Here is a 19,919-nt window from a genome sequence, read left to right as displayed (position 1 = left end):
TTTATGGCTTTTACTTCACATTAGCTATCCACATTAACAAATATTAATAATCCCCTTGCTGGATTTAAAACGCTACAAGAAACCCATAACCTATTATACTAATAGTTTAAAGAAATAACTATGATAAACACTTCATGTTCACTGCTCCTCAGAGTGAAGCAAATCTCATACCACCTTGTTACAGGGGTATACAGACTCAAGAAGCCAAATATGGTCCGCCACTGCCTTTGTAAAGTTTACTGGAACACAGCCACACCTGCTCACTTACCTGTTACTTATGACTGCTTTTGCACCATGAGAGCAAGGAAGAGTAGCTGTGGCAGACACTATATTGCCCATGAAGTCTAAAATATTAACTATTTGGCCCTTTACAGTAAAAGTTTGCCAAGCCCTAATTTAGTCCAATACTTTCATCAATTAGGATATAAAAGGTAAAGAAAATTAAAGAGATTTGTCCTCACATAATCAATACATGAGAGCCAAAAACTACAGCTTGAGCTAATTATTAATCAACTGGTTTTTTTTACACAATATAGGAATAACACTAGTCATCAGTGTTTTCTGGAAACCATAAATCTTTTCATTTCAGACTTGTACAAAAATCAAATACTTATGTGTACACATTTTTTGCTTGCTACAATTTTTCCAAGAAACAAGATCCTAGATTAACTATGAACAAAGAATTCTTGTTATTACATAACCACAATTTCAGTAACATGAAACATCTTTAAAATAAAGTTCCATTACCTCAATTCGTGGTTTCTTTGCTTCTGCTAACACTTCATCAGCAGCTCTTTTAACTACAAGAAAAAAAGAAGTAAATACATAGTTTTGAAATGAGTTTTTGAAGTTCTATATAAATATGTGACAAGACTTACCTTGTGTAGATCGCTGAAGACCTATCTCTAGCGGGGCACTTCTGTCTATACTGGCCGATGTTGCTGAAGATTTAAAAAGATTCATATGAAAAGATCAGTATTTGAACACATACATTAAATAATGAGTTAAATGCTTAAGACTCGCTTTATTCATTCCTTACTTTCTTTTTTTCTATTATTTTTATTTAACACATTTTTAAAATTAAAGTTAACAGAAGTTCTTTCTATATGATGATTTCCCCAAGTAAATATTAAGTTTTAAAGCAGATTTATAAAAATCACTTTATTTTAAAAGACTAGTCTGTATTAGGAAGCCTATAGAAGGACAAACTTTTTAACAATTTAGCTTACAAATTGTTGAGATGATCTGATATTAACTGGTCACTTCAAAGAACACCCTCCAATATCACGAAACAAGCATATAAAAGTGTATCTAAACATAAACAAATACATAAATGTATATATAGTGAGGGGAAGATTTTAACAGCACCAAAGACTTTCAACATACAATTCTTATTTCTTCATAAGCGATAAGAAAACTTTAATTTAAAATTATATCATTTAGTATTTGAATGGCTTAGAATAATGAAACTATAAAAAAGGAGTACACCTGTCCCCATCCCCTAGTTCCCACCACCCTCTGTAACCAATGACAGACTCTTTTGTAACCTTCCAGATACTTTTTCTGCAGATACAAGAAATACAACTCTTATATTCCCCTTTTCTACACAAAAAGGATCACAGTAGGCACACTGTTGCATACCTTGACTTTTTTTAACCTAACAATGTATCTCCAACATCCCTCAATATTAGTATGTGGAGCATTTCCTTAACTCTTCTTTACCCCTACTCAGTATTCTAATGCATGGATTAATGATAATTTATTTAACTAGTCACCTATTTATGGGCCCTTCAATTTTAAGTCTTTGCGACTACAAACAATACCACAATGAATCACTTTGTATATATGTCATTTCATACATTTCCAAATACACTACTAAAATAAAGTCCAAGAAATAAGATCTCTATATCATATTTGTATTTATGACAGTAAATTTGATGCCAAATTACTTCAGTGGGAGTTGTATCAGTTGATATTACATTAGCATTATCTGTTTCTTCTACGTCTCACCAGGACATGTTATCACTGCTGGGATTTTTGCCTATTAGGTTAAAAAATGGTATCTCTGTAAAGTTTAAATGTGCAATTCTTTTGTTATGAAAAAATTAAGTATTTTTCATCCCTTTTCCATGAACCGTATAACCATAATCCATTGGTTATGGTCTTATACATTTATTTCTAGGACCAATTCATACAGTGAGACTGGACCTTTATCTGTAATAGAGTTGTACATATCCTTTCCGAATTTGTCATATCTTTTGTTTTCCTGTAATGCAGAACTTTTTAAATTTTATCAACACATTAACTGAATAAAATTCCATCTCCCCCACAATGATTCCAGATGTCACTTTAATCAGATGGTAAATTCATTTATGTATTCCTAATCTAAGCTGTTCTGTTACTTCATCTAGTCATTCACATTTTTTAAATTATTGGGGCTTTAAACTCTGGAATGGGTAGTGTTTTCTCATTGCTGTTCTCCAAATTTTTATACTTCTCGTTCCTTTTACCAAATGAACTTTAGAATCTGCTTTTCTAGTTCCACTCCTCCCTCAACACAAAACAAAACAAACAAAAAAACCTCTTTTGGGATTTTATTGGGATATTAAATGTATAAATTATATTAAGAACTTACATCTTTAAGTTATATTTTACTATCTAAGAACATAGTCTATTTTTAACATTTGCTCAATTTTTTTGTTAAATCATTAAATTAGCAATAAAAAAATCAGAAAAGCAATATACTTGTTGACTAAATGTAATTATCCTACAGAAACGACAAGAAATGAAGTGGATGAAGGGCAATCCTTTTTGAATTCTGAAAAGAAAAACCATTTTGCTCTAAAGTACAACCCCTAAACTAGCCTATTTATTTGGCTTATATGAGATGTTTATTAAAAAATAAAGAATTTTAGACATATTCTAGATATATTCAAGAAAAAAAAAATTTTAACAAATGCACCACAAGATTCTCCTGATTTAAAAAGGTGGGTAAACATTGCCCCCAAAATTTAAATTTATCAATCTACCTTGCAAGAGAGTGAAAATGTTGAGGAAAGGGATCTGCGTTTTGTACAGAACCTTGTAAAGTATCTTTAAAGAATAAGCATTTGATAAATGCTTTTGAATGCCAAATGAAGATAGCACAAGAGGACAACACTCCTGCTGATAATCCTTTTAAGATGCACCATATTTTCTGTGCAAATCAACCTTACCCACTTAAAGCTGCGGATCAGACTATGTGATAGGACAGCTGTTAAAAACTTAAAGGTAGTAAACACCACCCCAGGAAAGGTGAGCTTTAAGAGTTCTATTATAGTATTATTTTTATTCTGTAAGACAGCAAATCAATAATCATTCCTTTATTCATTTAAGTACCTACTATGAACCTAACAGTTCTAAATACTGGGTACTTAACAATAAAAAATACAAACAAGTTTCTGCTCTCTTGAAGTTTACCCTCTGCTGGGGGAGTTAGGCAATATATAAGTTAATAAATAATTTCAGATCAAAGAATGGGATTTGATGAAAAATAAATCAGGACGGTACTATACACAGACAAGGGTTGGGGTAGGTGAGAGCAATGCTATGTTACAGTTTAGATAAAGAAGTCCTCTCAGATGAAACATTTAAGCACAGATCTGAATGAGTTGAAGAAATGAGCCATGTACCAATGTAAAGAAAATGAATTGAAACAGTAAATACAAAGGCGTCTCTTGAAACAGCTAAAAGATAAATGAGACTGAACTGCTGTTAGCAAGGAAAATTTCAGAAGATAAAGTCATAAGAGACTTAGGAAGAAGAAAGGTCATGTAAGCCAGAGTAGGGAAAATGAGCTTCATTCTAGGTGCTGTGAGGGGAAACCACAGAATTTTACGTGCTTTTTCAAAAACTGGTCAGGGAAGCGGATGTTGTTCAGGTGATTGGGATTCTGTCTACCACATGGGAGATCCAGGTTTGGTTCCCAGTGCCTCTTGGAGAAGGCGAGCTGATGCAACACGATGATGCAATGAAAGAGACACAAAGAGGAAAGGCAATGAGAAACACAATAAACCAGAGAGCTGAGGTGACTCAGGTGACTGAGCACTTCTCTTCTACATGGGAGGTCCCAGGCTCAGTTCCCCGTGCCTTCTAAAAAGAAGACAAGCAGACACAGAGAACAGACAGTGACTGTAGACAATGAAGAGGGGGATAAATAAATAAAATAAATCTTTAAAAAAAAAAAACAGGTCGCTCTGACTGCTAAGGGGAGACCCAACTGTAGAAAATAAAGAATGGAGATTTGCAAGGAGATTATGCAATAGTCTAGAAAGGGAGGATGAAAGAGATAAAATGATAAGTCATTTTTAAAGGCAGAGAAAAAAAACTTGGTGATGAAATGGATGTGAGAGGTGAAAGAAGAAAAATCAAAGATTTCTCCAGGGTTTTTAGCCTAAACAGCTGTATGAACTGGGTACCATTTATTGAGATGGAGATAAGGAAGAAGGAACAGACTTGGATTTTTTTTTTTGTTTTTATTTGAGGGGAGAAGGAAGGGAGAGAATCAGGCATTCTATTTTGGACATATTAAATTTCAGGTGCCTACTGAACAGTGAAGGGAAGATGTTGATGGTGAATTTATAAATCTGGAGCTCGGGAAAGAATTTAGTGTTCGAGATAAATATTTGAAAATCGTCAACATACAGAAGGTATTTAAAGAATGAAAATGGAAGCGCTTACCTAGAGATTAAAGGTTGAAAGAAAAGGGGGAAAATCAAGTGCCAAGGAATTTCAAGAACTAGAACTCAAGCACGGAAGGAAGTAAGCAAAATAGTCTGAGAAGTGGATAATGAGTAGGAAAAGAACTAAAAGAATCTGGTAGGCCAAATCTCAAATTTTGAAAGGCTTTCAAAATGGGAGTGATCAATGGTATCAAATGCTGTTGAGAGGTTAATTTGCAGGTAAGAAAGAAGAAATATATAGTAATCCTTAAATTGGGGTGGCCTTACCAGAGTGATTTCAGTAGCCTGGTGAGAATGAAATCCAGATTAGGGTAGATTCAAGAGAGAATTAGGGAAGCGGACTTGGCCCAGTGGATAGGGCATCCGTCTACCACATGGGAGGTCCACAGTTTAAACCCCGGGCCTCCTTGACCTGTGTGGAGCTGTCCCACATGCAGTGCGTAGGGGAGCCCCACACGCAAGGAGTGCGCCCCGTAAGAAGAGCCACCCGGCGCGAAAGAAAGTGCAGCCTGCCCAGGAACGGCGCTGCACACACGGAGAGCTGACACAGCAAGATGACACAACAAAAAAAAGGGATACAAGATTCCCATGCCGCTGACAACAACAAAAGTGGACAAAAGAAGAACACGCAGCAAATGGACACAGAGAACAGACAACTGGGGCGGGGGGGGGGGGGGTGGGGGAAAGGAGAGAAATAAATAAATAAATAAATCTTTTTTTTTAAAAAGAGAGAATTAGAGGGGAGTTGATGTGGCTCAAGCAACTGGGTACCAGAGAAGAACCGATGTGGCTCAAGCAATTGGGTGACCACCTCCCACATGGGAGGTCCCAGGCTCTGTTCCCTGGGCCTCCTAAAGAAGACGAGCAGAAAACATGCAGACAGACCAGGGAGCCAAGTCGTGGGGAGGATAAAAAATAAGAATAATTTTTTTTTTAAACAAAAAGAATTAAGAGCTAAAGAAAAGTAAGCAGTGCCACTACACAACTCTTTCATAATATTTTGCAATAAAAAGGAAAAGAAAATAAAGCAGATATTATGGATGTGGGCTCCCCAAAGAGAGTTGGGTTTTCCACCATTCGTTTGTTTTAGGACGTACGAGGAATCAAACCCAGGATCTTGTAGATGGGAAGTAGGTACTCAACCAATTGGGCTACATCTGTTCCCCTTCAAAAAAGTTTAAGATGAGAGATATTACTTTATGTCTATATCAGAGAGAATGATGGGGAGCAGAGGTAGCTCAAGTGGTTCAGCACCTACTTCCTATGTATGAGGTCCTGGGTTCAATCCCCAGTACCTCCTAAAAAACAAACAAACAAAGGGAATGATGCAGAAGAGTAAAACTGATGATGTAGGAGAGAAATGACAATTTACAGAAGCAACATCTCTGAGAGGGTAAAAGGAGACAGAATCCATATACAAGGGAAAGGGTGAATGATCTTAGGAGCAAAAACAGTACATTCTCTACAACAGTTAAGAAAGACAAGCATATAGACATAGCAACAGGTAGGTTAGTTAATTTTTTAGTTGTAGTACAAATTCTCAACCCACCATTTATTTATTGAGAAAAAAAGAAACAATGTCTATTTAAGAGTGATAGGAACTTAAAACTTACTCACATGCTTCACCATTGAGATATCCAAGCAGATCTTTTCGGTCAGGTCTTCTAACCACAGGAATGTTCTCAGTCTGAAGCAAAAATTTTAAATAAGATAAATCAATGATAACTACATGAAACTTGGTAACAATAAACCTAATATAATGTCTGAATTTTATTCCAGCATATCTTGATAACATATCTGAAATCATATTTATGGAAAATAACTAGGCTAAAAAAATTGTTTAAATCTTATACATTTTTAAGCATTGATTTTTACTAGCTTTATTTTTGAAATGCCAGTACAAAATACAATCGTTAGAAATAAAGCAGGAGTGAATGTGGCTCAAGCAGTTGAGCTCCTGCCTCCCACGTGGGAGGTCCCAGGTTCAGTTTCCTATGCCTCCTAAAAAGAAAAAAACAAAAGCAAAACAAAAACAAACAAAAAAGAGATCTAATATGAATTTTAAAATTTTAATTTAACTCTATGTATTTCTTAATCAGGAAAGCAGCAGTCTTACACTTTGAGCCTTACAAAGCATATTAGACAATGGAATCCTTTCTCATTCCCTTTAAGTAACACATTATTGTTTGGAAAGGATACCTCACATTTGCCAGAAACATTAACCATTATTAGGTAGAAAGGACAGGAAGATGGAAGGTTGTATAAGTAAATTCCGCACTCTAACAAGAGTGTGAGATAACTCTTAAAAAGTAGCTCAAGTGATGACAGACACACTGATAGCACTGATGTTTGTGAAGTTCAAGACTTGGGGAAAAGCAGTTATTTATAAACTAAATACATTACTTAATTTTAAATATTTAAATATAAGTAAATTAAAACAAAAATTTAAAGCAGACATTTCATATCTCAAAAAATTTATATTCAAGTTTACAAAAAATAACTGAAAGGAGGATCTCATTTGGAAATGCATTATCATCTTTCTGGAATATTTTATTTGAGCATTTATGGCAAATTGCCACATCTCACAGCTATCATACTCAAATAACTATGAAGCCTATTTACTTATCTAAAATAATAAACTGCTTCACTACAGATAAAGAATCTCATCATATTCTGTGATAGCAGTTCTTTTCAAATTCTTCTAAGATTTCCTCTGAGTAATAAATTTTTAAAAACTGAGATGCAAAAAAACACAAAAAATCTGAGATGCAGAAAGTAGAAAACTAAAAAAAGAGTAACCATTAATAGGGTATGATAGTTTTATTAAATTGATTAAGATTAATTTTAAAAAGCTGTCTGTTAATCTTGATTATTTCTTATAACATTAAAAAAGTTTCCTTGAGATTAAACTAGAGTTCCAAATGTCAGGGTCCTTCTACAATTACACATTGTAAAAAAAACTACTATAAATAGCTTTTAAAAATTCTGTTATGAACCTTACCTATATTTTATATGAAAAAGCCGTAAGTTAAAAAGAAGTAAATCACAGACAGTGGCCCAATTTTGACCCTTCTGGAGACAAATTCTTTTACTTTGAAACCTATGAGGGAAGTAATCCACATGAAATGGTATCTATTATCAATTAAGTAAAAAAAGCAGTTTTAAAATCAGTCCTACTTACGGCTGCACGTCGGACATAAACAGGATGAGAAAGATGCACGTTATTAAGCAGAAATAAGATAGAATCCAATGTGTAGTACTCTCTGGGTTGGCCTTCCTTTCCAGTCCTAAAATAATGTAGGCAAGCTTTTTACTCACATTATAATTCAACTCCTTGGGCTTAATTTTACATATTCATCTATCTATACTCACTTTGCTCTTCAACAATGGCTTAATCATGGCTAACAAAAATACATATAAAATATAAAATTTATTAAGTGGAAATGTCATTTGTACAAAAGGCAGATTAAAAAAATAGGCAATAATAAAAAAGAAGGAAAGCACACAAAATTCATATTCTAAGGTATTTTATTTAGAATTAAGCCCAAATTAGGCTCTGAGCTTTGTCAATAGAGAGAGAACCTTACTTATAAGACAGGACAGAATCCATAAGAGAAAACCACCACACTGCCCAGAAGTGCAACTATTATTGGTGCTACAGCTTACAAGAAATTTATCCTATGGTTCTTGCAAACAAAGAGTCTGATAAACAACATTCTCAACAGCATTCTTAGGGTAATTAAAACGATGGATTTCAGAGGTATGATTCTTATGACACACCTCAAATTATATGAGTAAACTCAACTGAAATTTCACATGTGAAAAAACAATGTGCTCTTGGGGTGCAAGCTCTCTAATGGAAACACGTAATATTACTTGCACAACAAATGTTAGTGTCCAATCCCACCCTTCCTTCTACATTCTACCATCTAGAAATGAAATGGACAATTATTATTCTAATTCACCTGAATACAGCTCAACTATTATTAGCCCTAAGCTTATTTTTTAGCCAACATTCCCGTTTTTCCTCTAAATCAATGTATGTCAAACCACACATCACTATCAATTATTGTACTAGAAATAAAATACATGGATAATGACCCATTTTCTTTTTTTAGGATATACAAAAGAATAAAAAATAACAGAATGCACTATCTTCAATAAGGGTAAGTACTGTTTAATGTTATATATAGGTACATACATATATGTACATATTTACATATCCACACGGACGCACTTTTATAAATGAAAATATACTTCTTGGTATGATTTGTTGTTGAAAAAAGTTTTAAATCTACTATTCTAAGCATTCCTTTTCACTGGCTTCACTATGGATTGTTGTTTGTTACATTTCCTTTCTAGCACTCATGGATATGTGTATGCAGTCCCCTCATCCTGGGAAGTCTAAACCCATTTCACAAAAAGAATTCCTACCTATTCCTTAAAATTTATTCACACATTCACTTATTCAATAGAATTAGATAAAATTAATAGAAAATTTTGTTTTTATATTAAAAATGTTTGTATTTAATTAATAAAAAATATATTGGATGTCTACATGGCAAACTATGAACCCTTTCCTTACCACCCCCAGCCAAAAGTGATTGCTTTCTTTTCATGAGCTGGAAAACACTTAACATCAATTTATCTGTCTTATCTCCTCCACTGAGATTAAGTTAACCTCTTCTGAGGCAGGAACCTCTGAATACTGAGTACTCCCTTTAACCACTGTTTAAAGAAAAAAAATTTCATTAAAATCCAATCACATTCAAGCCTGTCGGTGCTGATTCTTTTGACAAGATAAAGCAACATAGGCAACTCAGAATGATGTCATTTCATATAGATAATTAAACCATAAGCCTCTAGGCCAGAAAATAAAAACAAAACCTAAACTTCCTTTAGCTTTTCAACAACTCTTCATAAAACCCGCTGTCCCCTTCACTACATCCCATTCGACTCATTCAATCAAACAACACTGAGTACTTAAGTTCTGGCCCAACGTTCGAATATCTAAATGAAGCACCAATGAGACTGACACCACTAAAAAGGCCACTAATGATTATCAAAACTGTCTCTAGATATTTTCCCAAGTGATTTAAATTCAAGAAGGCCCACATGGATAAACATTCCAAACCATTTCTCCTCAACACACTTCCCAAAATAATACATCAATTTCGTATTGTAAAGCTCTATTCTACTACCCACCAACTAACTCCCTGATGAAACTCCTGCCATCACATTTAATAGAATTAATAATTCTTTCAAATTCACCAAATCCGTTTTCGTCCTCACTTTACAAAGTTGGTCCTCTTCTCTCTTTTTGAGGGTTAACCCCCCTCCCCACTTACGAAAGATAATAAAATAGATCAGGAGCTACAAGAGCAGTGAAGATAGTTATAACATATGGGAGCCTCGAAGACAGAAAAGAAAAATATAAAGAACAAAAGAGACGTCTCCGGTATCAGACGTCATGGTCCTTTGTGCACCTATATTTAGGTGTATTTGTGCACCGGCCCAACACAATGATGGCAGGAAAAGTAGGAAACTCCCGTGGTATTGTAGCTTCTCAAGGATTTAAAGGTATGGAGCACTCCAAACGCGCTTCTTATCCTCCCCTCCTCACCCCAAAAGTACAACTTCTGCTCTGAAGAGCAACTTTCTCCCAGAGTACTACAGTTTTACCCCATCCCCAAAGGAAACAGGGGGAGGGCTTAGGAAAGAGGTCACCTGGGGGCGCCCAACTCTTCCCGACCACCCCCCGGCCATAGCCATGCCGCACTTACCCCCAAACTACATAATTTGTCTTCACATTTTTGGGCCAGGAAAACTCCCCGAAGATCACTTCATCTCCTTTCACCACAATCTCCTTCTTCTGGATGTTGTACTGTCGCAGAACGCTGAGCACGTCCGCCATCTTCACCCCCCTCGCCGCCGCCGGTCCCGGCCGCCGCTACCGCGCCTGCCTCCTTCTTCTTCTGTCGCCTCGTCTTCCTCCTCCTCCTTTTCCTCCTCCTCCTCCTCCTCCGCTGCCGCCGCCGCGAACCAACAGCAGCCGCACTAAACGCCGTCCTCGCCTACGACAGCAGCAAGGGTAGCAGCCACCTAGGCCGCCGAGGACCCCGCGCAAGGCAAGGCCCCGCCGTGGCTGCCCGCGGAGAACGCCTGAATGCGCCCCTCCAACGCTGCGAGGCCGCCGCCAGGGGGAGCCGCGACCGACCGGGAAAATGCCCCTCCCAGAGTCCCACTCGGCCCAGAGCCGACTCCTGGCACAAAAAGCGGAGCGCAGCCACACCGCGCCCACGTACGGCCACGCATCGGACACATTGCCCGGCGTACGCGAGCGGACCGTACCCCGTCTCTCGCAGGGCGCAGTAAGCGGGCTGGAGGTGCATGTGCACCTGCGTGGTGGGCCGGTACTTCTATCTCTAGAGAGCGCACTGACCTTCAGTAATCTGCCTTGAGGGTCCACAAAGACTTTCTTTTCCCCTCTTGGCAGAGAGTGGAGCTTGGCAAAGGATTTGCCAAAAGCTACAATCCCCTTTCCTACTGAGTCGGACCCAGGCTTAGAAAAAGTCTTCTAGATCTTAGTGATCCGGATAAGCCCACTTAGAGGGGCGGTGTTTGGTTTGGTGGGTTCCCATGGTAGAAAAAAGCCAGCCCCGAGGAAATCAATTCCAGGCACCGCTATTTATTATCTGCTGTTTGACTTTGGTCAAGTAATATACCTTCTCGCAACATCAATTGCTTAATGGATAAAATGGAGTTAATATATACAGGTATTACCTTCAGGGCTATTATGAGGATTGTATAAGAATAAGATGAAAGCGTTTAGCAAATCATCAAAATAGCATAAATGTTGGATTCCCCCACCGTTCTCCACGTGATGACTTTTTCCATCCTAACCCATAACCCCCTCCTTCCAGTCCCAAAAGCTACATACAAATGGTTGCATTACAAAATGCTTGTGGAAAAGAGAGAACAGAAACCTCAAACTGTGTGAATTAGGTGAACACTTTTGGACTACCCGATTTTTATTTGCACCCAGAAGGCTTAATGGTGTCTTTGCTGTGCTAGAAACATTACAATAAATTCAGTACGCTACGGCCTGTGTACCTTAAACGAGCATACAAACATATCCCATAATTTATTGTTATTGCTATTCCTTTTATGGTAGCAGAAGTGGGGGAGGAGGGAGGCAAGTTTGTAACTGACAAAATTCCTTAATCTATTTTGAAAGAAATTTTGGTTAAGTTCAGAACAGAGGGACATACATATACAAGTGTATTGTTCATTTTCTACAGGTTCCATAGCTATCTTGCAGCTGTGGATCTGAGAAACTTGATCTCTTCTGCAAAGGTTCTTACCATATGATATTTTCCTGAACTTCACCCAAAGGCACACACCATCAAGAACTGACTACTCTTTTATCTGTCCCCCACACTGTCTGCTATATGGATGCTTGTATCACAGCCTCCAGTACTACTTGACTACCCTTATTAGTTTACTTGGCTGTTCCCCACCCACACCCGGGTTCTAGTGTTTAGCCCATTACTTTGCAGATGATAGTTCCTATAAATGCTGAGTTAATAAATGAATGGATGAGTTCAATAAAGTCAAGTTTTTATGATAGGAAAGTCAACTATAGTGCCCTCAAAATATATTTAATTTTATTTCACACACCAATGATGATCTAACAATCTCTTTCTGGTTGATTCTTAAATTTAACATATTAAGATATGTCATCATTAATTGGTTGCATATAATAAAGTACTGAAATTCATAGAATATTTTTGTTTTAGATTAGCTTCATGGTTATTATAAAAACATCATTCTTTGCATTTCTTTTTTTTTTATTAAGGTATTGCCAAAGCTTTAATATTTTTTTTTAATTTTATTCATTTTGTAAAAATATTACATTAAAAAAATATGAAGTCCCATTCAACCCCACCACCCCCACAGCAACACTCACTCCCATCATCATAACACCTCCATTGCATTTGCTAAGTACATCTCTGGGCATCTCTGCACCTCATGGTCAACTTTGCATTTCTTGAGTGGAAAATGGGGGTTTTAGTATGCCTGGAATATTGCATAACCTGAAGAATGCCTATAAAAGTATGTTGTGATTGCAGTCATTTGTCATTTGTGGCAGCAAGGGGAAAAAAGTAATAAAAGTCTCTACAAAATTTTCTGTGAAAGGAAACATAAGTGTTTTTCCCCTTATACATTAAAATAGTTACACACTTTTTAAAATTTTTCAGCAACATAAACTTAATCCTATTCTCTGGAGCATCAGCCACCATAAAAATTTTTTGGTTACAAACTGAATCATCAAAATGTAATCACGTGCAGTGGATGTTAGCCTTGACAATTTTGGCAGAGGAAAAATAAGTGTAGCAACAGCATAGAGGATGGACTGAAGTGACACTACCATAAAAGGAAGCTATTTGTTTTAGACTAAGTAAAAGAAGAAGTTCTAAGATTAAAACAGTGGCATCTGGATTGGGAAGGCAGGATAAACTGAACAAATATTTAGGAAATAGAGTAGCCAGTATTTGAAAACAGAAGGTAAGGGAAAGAGAGGAAACTAGAAGGACTCAGACTTTTTTCTCAATTTTTGTTAATATCTTCCGCCCAAAGACCATCACGAACATGCCTGTAATTGAATAAAGTTACACTTACTGATTTCTTGTAATGAGGTCATCTGCACACCATGGGGAATTGTGGGGTGTCTCAGAGGATAGGACTTACTATGTATAGATCTGTACTTGTATTAAGTGATTTGGAAGAGGGTTCAAGAAAACAGGGCTTGGGAAGTGTACTTGGCCCAGTGGTTAGGACGTCCGTCTACCACATGTGAGGTCCACGGTTCAAACCCCAGGCCTCCTTGACCAATGTGGAGCTGGCCCACGTGCAGTGCTGATGCGTGCAAAGAGTGCCATGCCACACTGGGGTGTCCCCACGTAGGGGAGCCCCACCTGCAAGGAGAACCGCCTAGCGCGAGGGAAGGTTCAGCCTGCCCAGTAGTGGCGCCGCACGCACGGAGAGCTGACGCAGCAGGATGACACAACAGAGAGAAACATAGATTCCTGTGCCGCTGACAACAGAAGTGGACAAAGAAGAACACACAGCAAAATGGACACAGGGAACAGACAACAGGAAGGGAAGAGAAATAAATAAAATAAATAAAATTTTTTAAAAAAGAAAAGAAAACAGGACTTTACTCTGGATTTGGAAATTAAGGGAAGCAGGGTTATTTCTATGATTAGGCATCTTAATACTTTTTATCCAGAAGGCAAGAAAGAATGGAGCATGGCTAAAGCTGTAACAGATAAAAAAAAGAAGCATTTATTCCAATTAGCCACTACAGAAGGTTGATTGTAGGCATTTTTGTAGTTTAGACATATTCTTTCTTTTGTCAGTGGTCAGATATTACAGAGTCATCTTGTTTTCGTCCTGATCCACCATTGTCACAGAGTGGCCTGAACTCACGTTGGTGCTCTGTGAAATGATTAAAGTTTAACAGGAGAATATCATGGCCTGTTGGAAGCTACTGTTCTCATAGTATCCCTATTTGGTTAAGAATGGACAAAGTTCTGTCAAGAGGACATTAATTTGTGATATTCAGATGTTTACCATTGCCATGTTTGTACTAATCAAAAGGTCGTTAAAGAAATGAACCCTATAATTGGATAGTTAGTAACTCTTTTGCTCCTTGTGTTTGCAAAGCCTCTGAACAGAATTCACTGCTTGGCTGATACAGCGGTACTCACCACAAACACAATGGTTATTACCCTTGTAATAGATCCTGGAAACAGGTAATCAAAACATGTTCCAAAGTCCAGCTGAGTCTTTTCTAGAGACCCAGATAACTTTTCTTTTAAAATAATCATGGACTATTTTACTTATCCAGTAGTATTTACATGGGTATAGCCAAAAGTAAATGTTTACTATATAGCATAAATTCCCATTTCTATAACATAAATCCCCCTTGGTGACCCAAGAGGAAATCAAGGGCTATGTGATTATACATGATTCTCTGGTAATGAATTTAAATTTGAACTTATTTGTTGGGATTTTAGAACAGAGGTTGCATCATTTATAACTTCTGCTAAGGTCAGAAACAAAATTTGGCCACCTTTTCCAGTTGTATTGTTTCCTCTGTGGAAATTGAAGCTAGGGTGGTTCACTGGAAGAAGGAATCCGTTATTTCTCCTGGAAGTTTTCCCAAGTAACAGTGCTTGCCTCTATTTTGGGATTTCTGAATCTCCTTCTCAGGGAAAGCTGAGCTTCTGGAGTTTTAAATATCTGACAGTCTCTAACAATTACCTTGACATTGCAGGATAAGTTACTGTATGGATGGCAGGTGTAAGCCTGTTAGGTACATAAAATGTAGTATGGTAGTATGCTCATGGGGCACAGACTTTTTCGAGGATGACGATCATTTATCACAAGAGTGAGCCAATTTTGTGCCTCTTGAAGTAGGCAGATTTCTTGAGTAGAGTTAAGCAAAGTAAGCTGGTATATCCGTAAAGACAGCAAACTGACTAAAGCTATTCCAACATTAGTTCCCATTTCTGATAGGCTAGGTTTTACTGGCAGGATCGTGATTACCTCAGCAGATGCATTTTGTTGATGCGGGGATACAGACCCAACTTTTATATAAAACTGAAGTTTAGGATTAATTGTTTAAGGAAACAAAAGTACTAGAAAGTACCTATAAAAAATTTATCTTCTGAATTATTTAAAGAATTTAGCTATTATGTTTATATCAGCAAACATCCAGAAATCAGCAAAATTCAGAAGTGTAGCTCGGGTCAGAAAATAACACACCAGAATATATGGTTTTTCTTAAGTGGCAAAAGACCACCACAGAGATTCACAAGCTGAAGGATGAAAATAAAGGGAATCATGTTGAAATACCTTTTAGTCAGGGTAACAGAGGATGGCAAAATACAGTAATGGGCAAGATTAACAGTATAGCTGAAGAAGCAGAAAATCAGAAAATGGATTTTGTTCCTTCATCTTGGGCAAAAGCTGCCCACTTTTGCAGTTTTCAGCTTCTGAAGAATTCCTATGAATCCTCAGTGTAAAGTCCTCTGATGGATTGAATGTCTAGCAATCAGGAGAACAATAGCATATAGGAAACCATACAGTTTTACAGGGTTAACAGTAGCTGATAAGGTCCTTTCTATCAATGCCCAAAGGCAGTTTTTCCCGATGCCTTTTCCAGAAGACTAAATCCCCAGGTTTTAGATCATGCAGGAACTGTTTAGGTGGGTATTTTGGAAATGCATTGTGACATTTCTAGTGATAAATCTGGAAATGTTTTATAATATGGTAGAATCTAGGTATAGAAGTAAAATTTTCAAATGCCTGGATTGTGTGGGGGAAGGGAGTGATGTTAACTCATGAGGAGATAATCTGTGAGTCCCAAAGTGGGTAGGGGGTAAATTTCATTGCCATCAAGAATAATAGCAGGAAGCGGACTTGGCCCAGTGGTTAGGGCTTCCATCTACCACATGGGAGGTCCGTGGTTCAAACCCCAGGCCTCCTTGACCCGTGTGGAGCTGGCCCATGCGTAGTGCTGATGCACGCAAGGAGTGCCCTGCCACGCAGGGGTGTCCCCTGCGTAGGGGAGCCCCACACGCAAGGAGTGCACCCCATAAGGAGAGCCACCCAGCGCAAAAGAAACTGCAGCCTACCCAAAAATGGTGCTGCACACATGGAGAGCTGACACAACAAGATGACCCAAAAAAAGGAAACACAGATTCCCGTGCCACTGACAACAACAGAAGCAGACAAAGAAGATGCAGCAAATAGACAGAACAGACACCCGGGCAGGGGGGATGGGGAGAGAAATAAATAAATAAATAAAATCTTAAAAAGAAAAAAAAGAAGAAGAATAGCAATACTAAGGGCCATGAAAGTCCAAAGGTTTCTGAGAGCTTTGCTAATTTTAATTTTAGAATTCCATTAATTCTTATTGCTTTTCCTAAAGTCAATGGAAGATAAGGAAAGAAGAGTTTCTGAGTAAAATGTAAAGCTTTACAGAGTGTTAATAACAATACCAGTGACATTTGTAACCCTAGTACAAGAGATACATAAAAATTCCCCAAGTTGGAAATACAAAGTCAAGTAATTTTTCCCTCTTTAGAGCTACCCAACAAGGAAAAACCTCAACCCTTTCTGAGAATAAGCAAATAACCTCAACATATGTATAGCTTATTGATGAGAGAATTTATATAAAATCCAATTATCAGTGTTAAAAGGGCCCTTGAAATTTTGACTTAGTCCATGTCCTACCTTTACATTCTTGGCAAGATAATGTTGGCTGGTAGAATGCTTATTGGAAAACTCTTCTGCAATACCCTTAAAATTACTCCATTACTGACTGTTCACCATCATTGCTAATTTATCTCTGCTATTGTGTTTAATGTCATGAAACACTTTTGTTAAACTCTACTTTTATTATGGCTACCTCCTTAGATAATAGCAAAGCCTCTAAATGTTTTTACTTTGTTGTCCATTTTTTTTTAATATGTTTATTCTGCCACCCCTCCCCCTGCCACTTTGGGCTGTCTGTTCTGTGACCATTCGTTGTGCGTTCTTGTGTCTGCTTCTCTTCTCTTCTCATTTTCTCTTTAGGAGGCACCAGTAACCAATCCTGGGACCTTCCAATGTAGAAGAGAGGCACTCGATCACTTAAGCCTCCTCAAATCCCTGGTTTGTTGTCTCTCCTGTCTCTTTTTTGTTGGGTCAGCTCTCCATGTGGGCCAGCTCTCCTTCACCAGGAGGTCCCAGGAACCAAACCCAGGACCTTCCCATAATAGTAAATGGGAGCCATTCACTTGAGCCACATCTGTCCTCCTTTGTTGTCCATTTCATAGAGGTTACTGCTTTTGTATATTTTTGTCCATTTTATAGGTTACTGTAGAGGTTACTGCTTTACATATATGTCTATGTGGGGGTATAACTATTCAGTTATACTTTCACGATTTGTCAGTTGGCTGTTTTGGGTAAAAGAAATTAGGCATCTGAACTGATTTAATTTGGGGAGAGCCTTTTATTTCAAGAATAACTTTGAGTTGTGATAGCAACTTATAATTATTGATGGCAATTTTTAATTATTCATTTTACGTATGAACCATCAATGAAATTAAATCAGGGATGTATTAGTCAGTCAAAGGGGTGCTGATGCAAAATACCCAAAACCTGTTAGCTTTTATAAAGGGTATTTATTTGGGATAGAGGTTTACAGTTACCAGGCCATAAAGCATAAGTTACTTCCCTCACCAAAGTCTATTGCCACAAACTGGGGCAAGATGGCTGCTGATGGTGGCAAGGGTTTAGGCTTCCTGGGTTCCTCTTTTCCCGGGACTTGCCTCTCTCAGGTCTCAGCTGCTCTGCCAGTTCCACAAGGCCAGCTGTAGACTATTAGGCAAACAGCTCTGTCTCTCTCTCCAGGGCTCAATTCTGCCTGGCCTCAGCTGCTTTGCATTCTCCTATTTGTTTACTTCCCAGACTCCAGCTCAAAAACTCCCAACTCTGTCTTTTGCCATGTCTTTTCCCTGTGAGTCCCCGCCACTTGGTGGGTAGGGACTTAGTGCCCTACTGACATTGTCCAATCAAAATCCTAATCATAATTTAATCAATTAAAAATGATACCTCTGACAGACCAGTTTACAAACATAATCTAATAACTATTTTTGGAATTCATAAAGAATGCCAAACTGCTACAAGGGATATCTAAAAGAATCTCAGAAAATATGTGTGGATTATGAATAGTTTCCCAACAAAGGAAAACAGTTGTGGTGTTATCCTTCTTTTGTTAAAGGTAGAAGAGTTAACTGGGTTTAATGTTCAAGTAATGGATAGTGATGTGTTAGGAAAGCATCAATATTTTATAGGAGGTTAGGCAACTAGCTGAGATGTGCTGAGGGTTTTTTTGTCAATAGGAGAATCTGCAAAGCTTGGGGAACAATTATTTTTAGTAGAGACCCTAGAAAATCAAGTGAAGCTTTCATTCATTATATTGTTGTTTGCTATAGTTCTTAGATGAACTGAATATGCTTTGACTATTGGGTGTACTGAAAGAGTGTGAGTACCCCCAGTGCTCATGCAGACTTTTCTTGAACAAAACAGAAAAGGGTTCATGAATCTAGGATCCTGGAAACAAAATATTTTGTTAGACTGGCTTCTTTTAACTTGAAAAGTATACAATCATTCAAATATATTTATATTAGTATATTTTATGTACAAGTGACCAAGGAAAATGGACCTCTTTTTTGCTTTGTCAGTTTTTTCCCAAGTTTTCTAAACAAAAGATTTCTCATAAAATTTGTTTGATTTAAATAATTCTAGAAAAACATAACTTTTTTACTGTTCTTTCTTTTTAGGGTAAAGTAGAATTCTTTTTCTTCCCTAAGGTTATCTTGGGAAATCCAGTGATGGTTTAGGCAATATTCTGAATGTGGAGTTTAAACTTAAGAAAATCAAATAGGAATAGCTGTTAGAGAAGGCAAGTAATAAGTTATAAGTATCTAGTCAATAAATATTTGTAGGCAGCATTGTAAACAACACAAACAAATAAACAATAAGGGCGTAACACAGGAAGGTCAAGCCCAGGGAGGTTTCGATATTCCACAGAAATCCCACAGGAGATTAGCAGGAGTAAACATGTCTTTAATACTTACAGGACCCGACGACCACCCATGGGGGGGTATTGTGCCACATCTCAGGTGCTAAGGTTTATATAGGTTTATATAGGGAAATACAATGGAGGGGATATAGAGCACTCGTAGAGGGAACAGTGAATTTCTGTGGCATAAGTAACGCGTATAAAGTGAACAGGTACTAATAAGCATGCCAGACACACAAGGACAAATACTGTATGATTGCGTTATTATGAACCAAATACATTGTGTAACATATTGTATGATTCAAAAAGAAAATTTATATATATCTAGTACATTTAACTGAGAAATGATTTTACTGTTTTTATTCAACTGTTTTTTAAATTTTTAATCATTTATATTTTCAATTAAATGTTTAAAATAAAGGTAATGAAATTTTTTTTATAAAAAGGTGAAATAATGTTGGAATGGAAAAAATAATAATAAGCCCAACTATAGCCTACATTTGTAAATACAGGTTAGATATCTTGTCACCCCATTTTACTGTTGTCCACCTGAGGGG

The 19,919-nt window shown here is 37.3% G+C and overlaps 1 protein-coding gene across 1 annotated transcript in view; it reads right to left on the bottom strand.

The window, feature by feature from the left end:
- Positions 1-11,388, bottom strand: part of CDC73 (cell division cycle 73) — a 141,603-nt gene extending 130,215 nt beyond the window's left edge. The window contains exons 1-5 of the mRNA XM_058274892.1: positions 10,505-11,388; positions 7,903-8,008; positions 6,339-6,408; positions 879-941; positions 748-800 (exon numbers count right to left, since the gene is read on the bottom strand). Coding sequence (XP_058130875.1) covers positions 748-800; positions 879-941; positions 6,339-6,408; positions 7,903-8,008; positions 10,505-10,635 — 423 coding nt within the window. The 5' untranslated portion in view covers positions 10,636-11,388. The remainder of the gene's footprint in view (positions 1-747; positions 801-878; positions 942-6,338; positions 6,409-7,902; positions 8,009-10,504) is intronic.
- Between the last annotated feature and the right edge of the window lie 8,531 nt (positions 11,389-19,919).

Source organism: Dasypus novemcinctus, chromosome 13 (assembly GCF_030445035.2).
Source record: "Dasypus novemcinctus isolate mDasNov1 chromosome 13, mDasNov1.1.hap2, whole genome shotgun sequence".
Classification (NCBI taxonomy): domain Eukaryota; kingdom Metazoa; phylum Chordata; class Mammalia; order Cingulata; family Dasypodidae; genus Dasypus; species Dasypus novemcinctus.
This window is presented reverse-complemented; position numbering and strand designations above follow the sequence as displayed.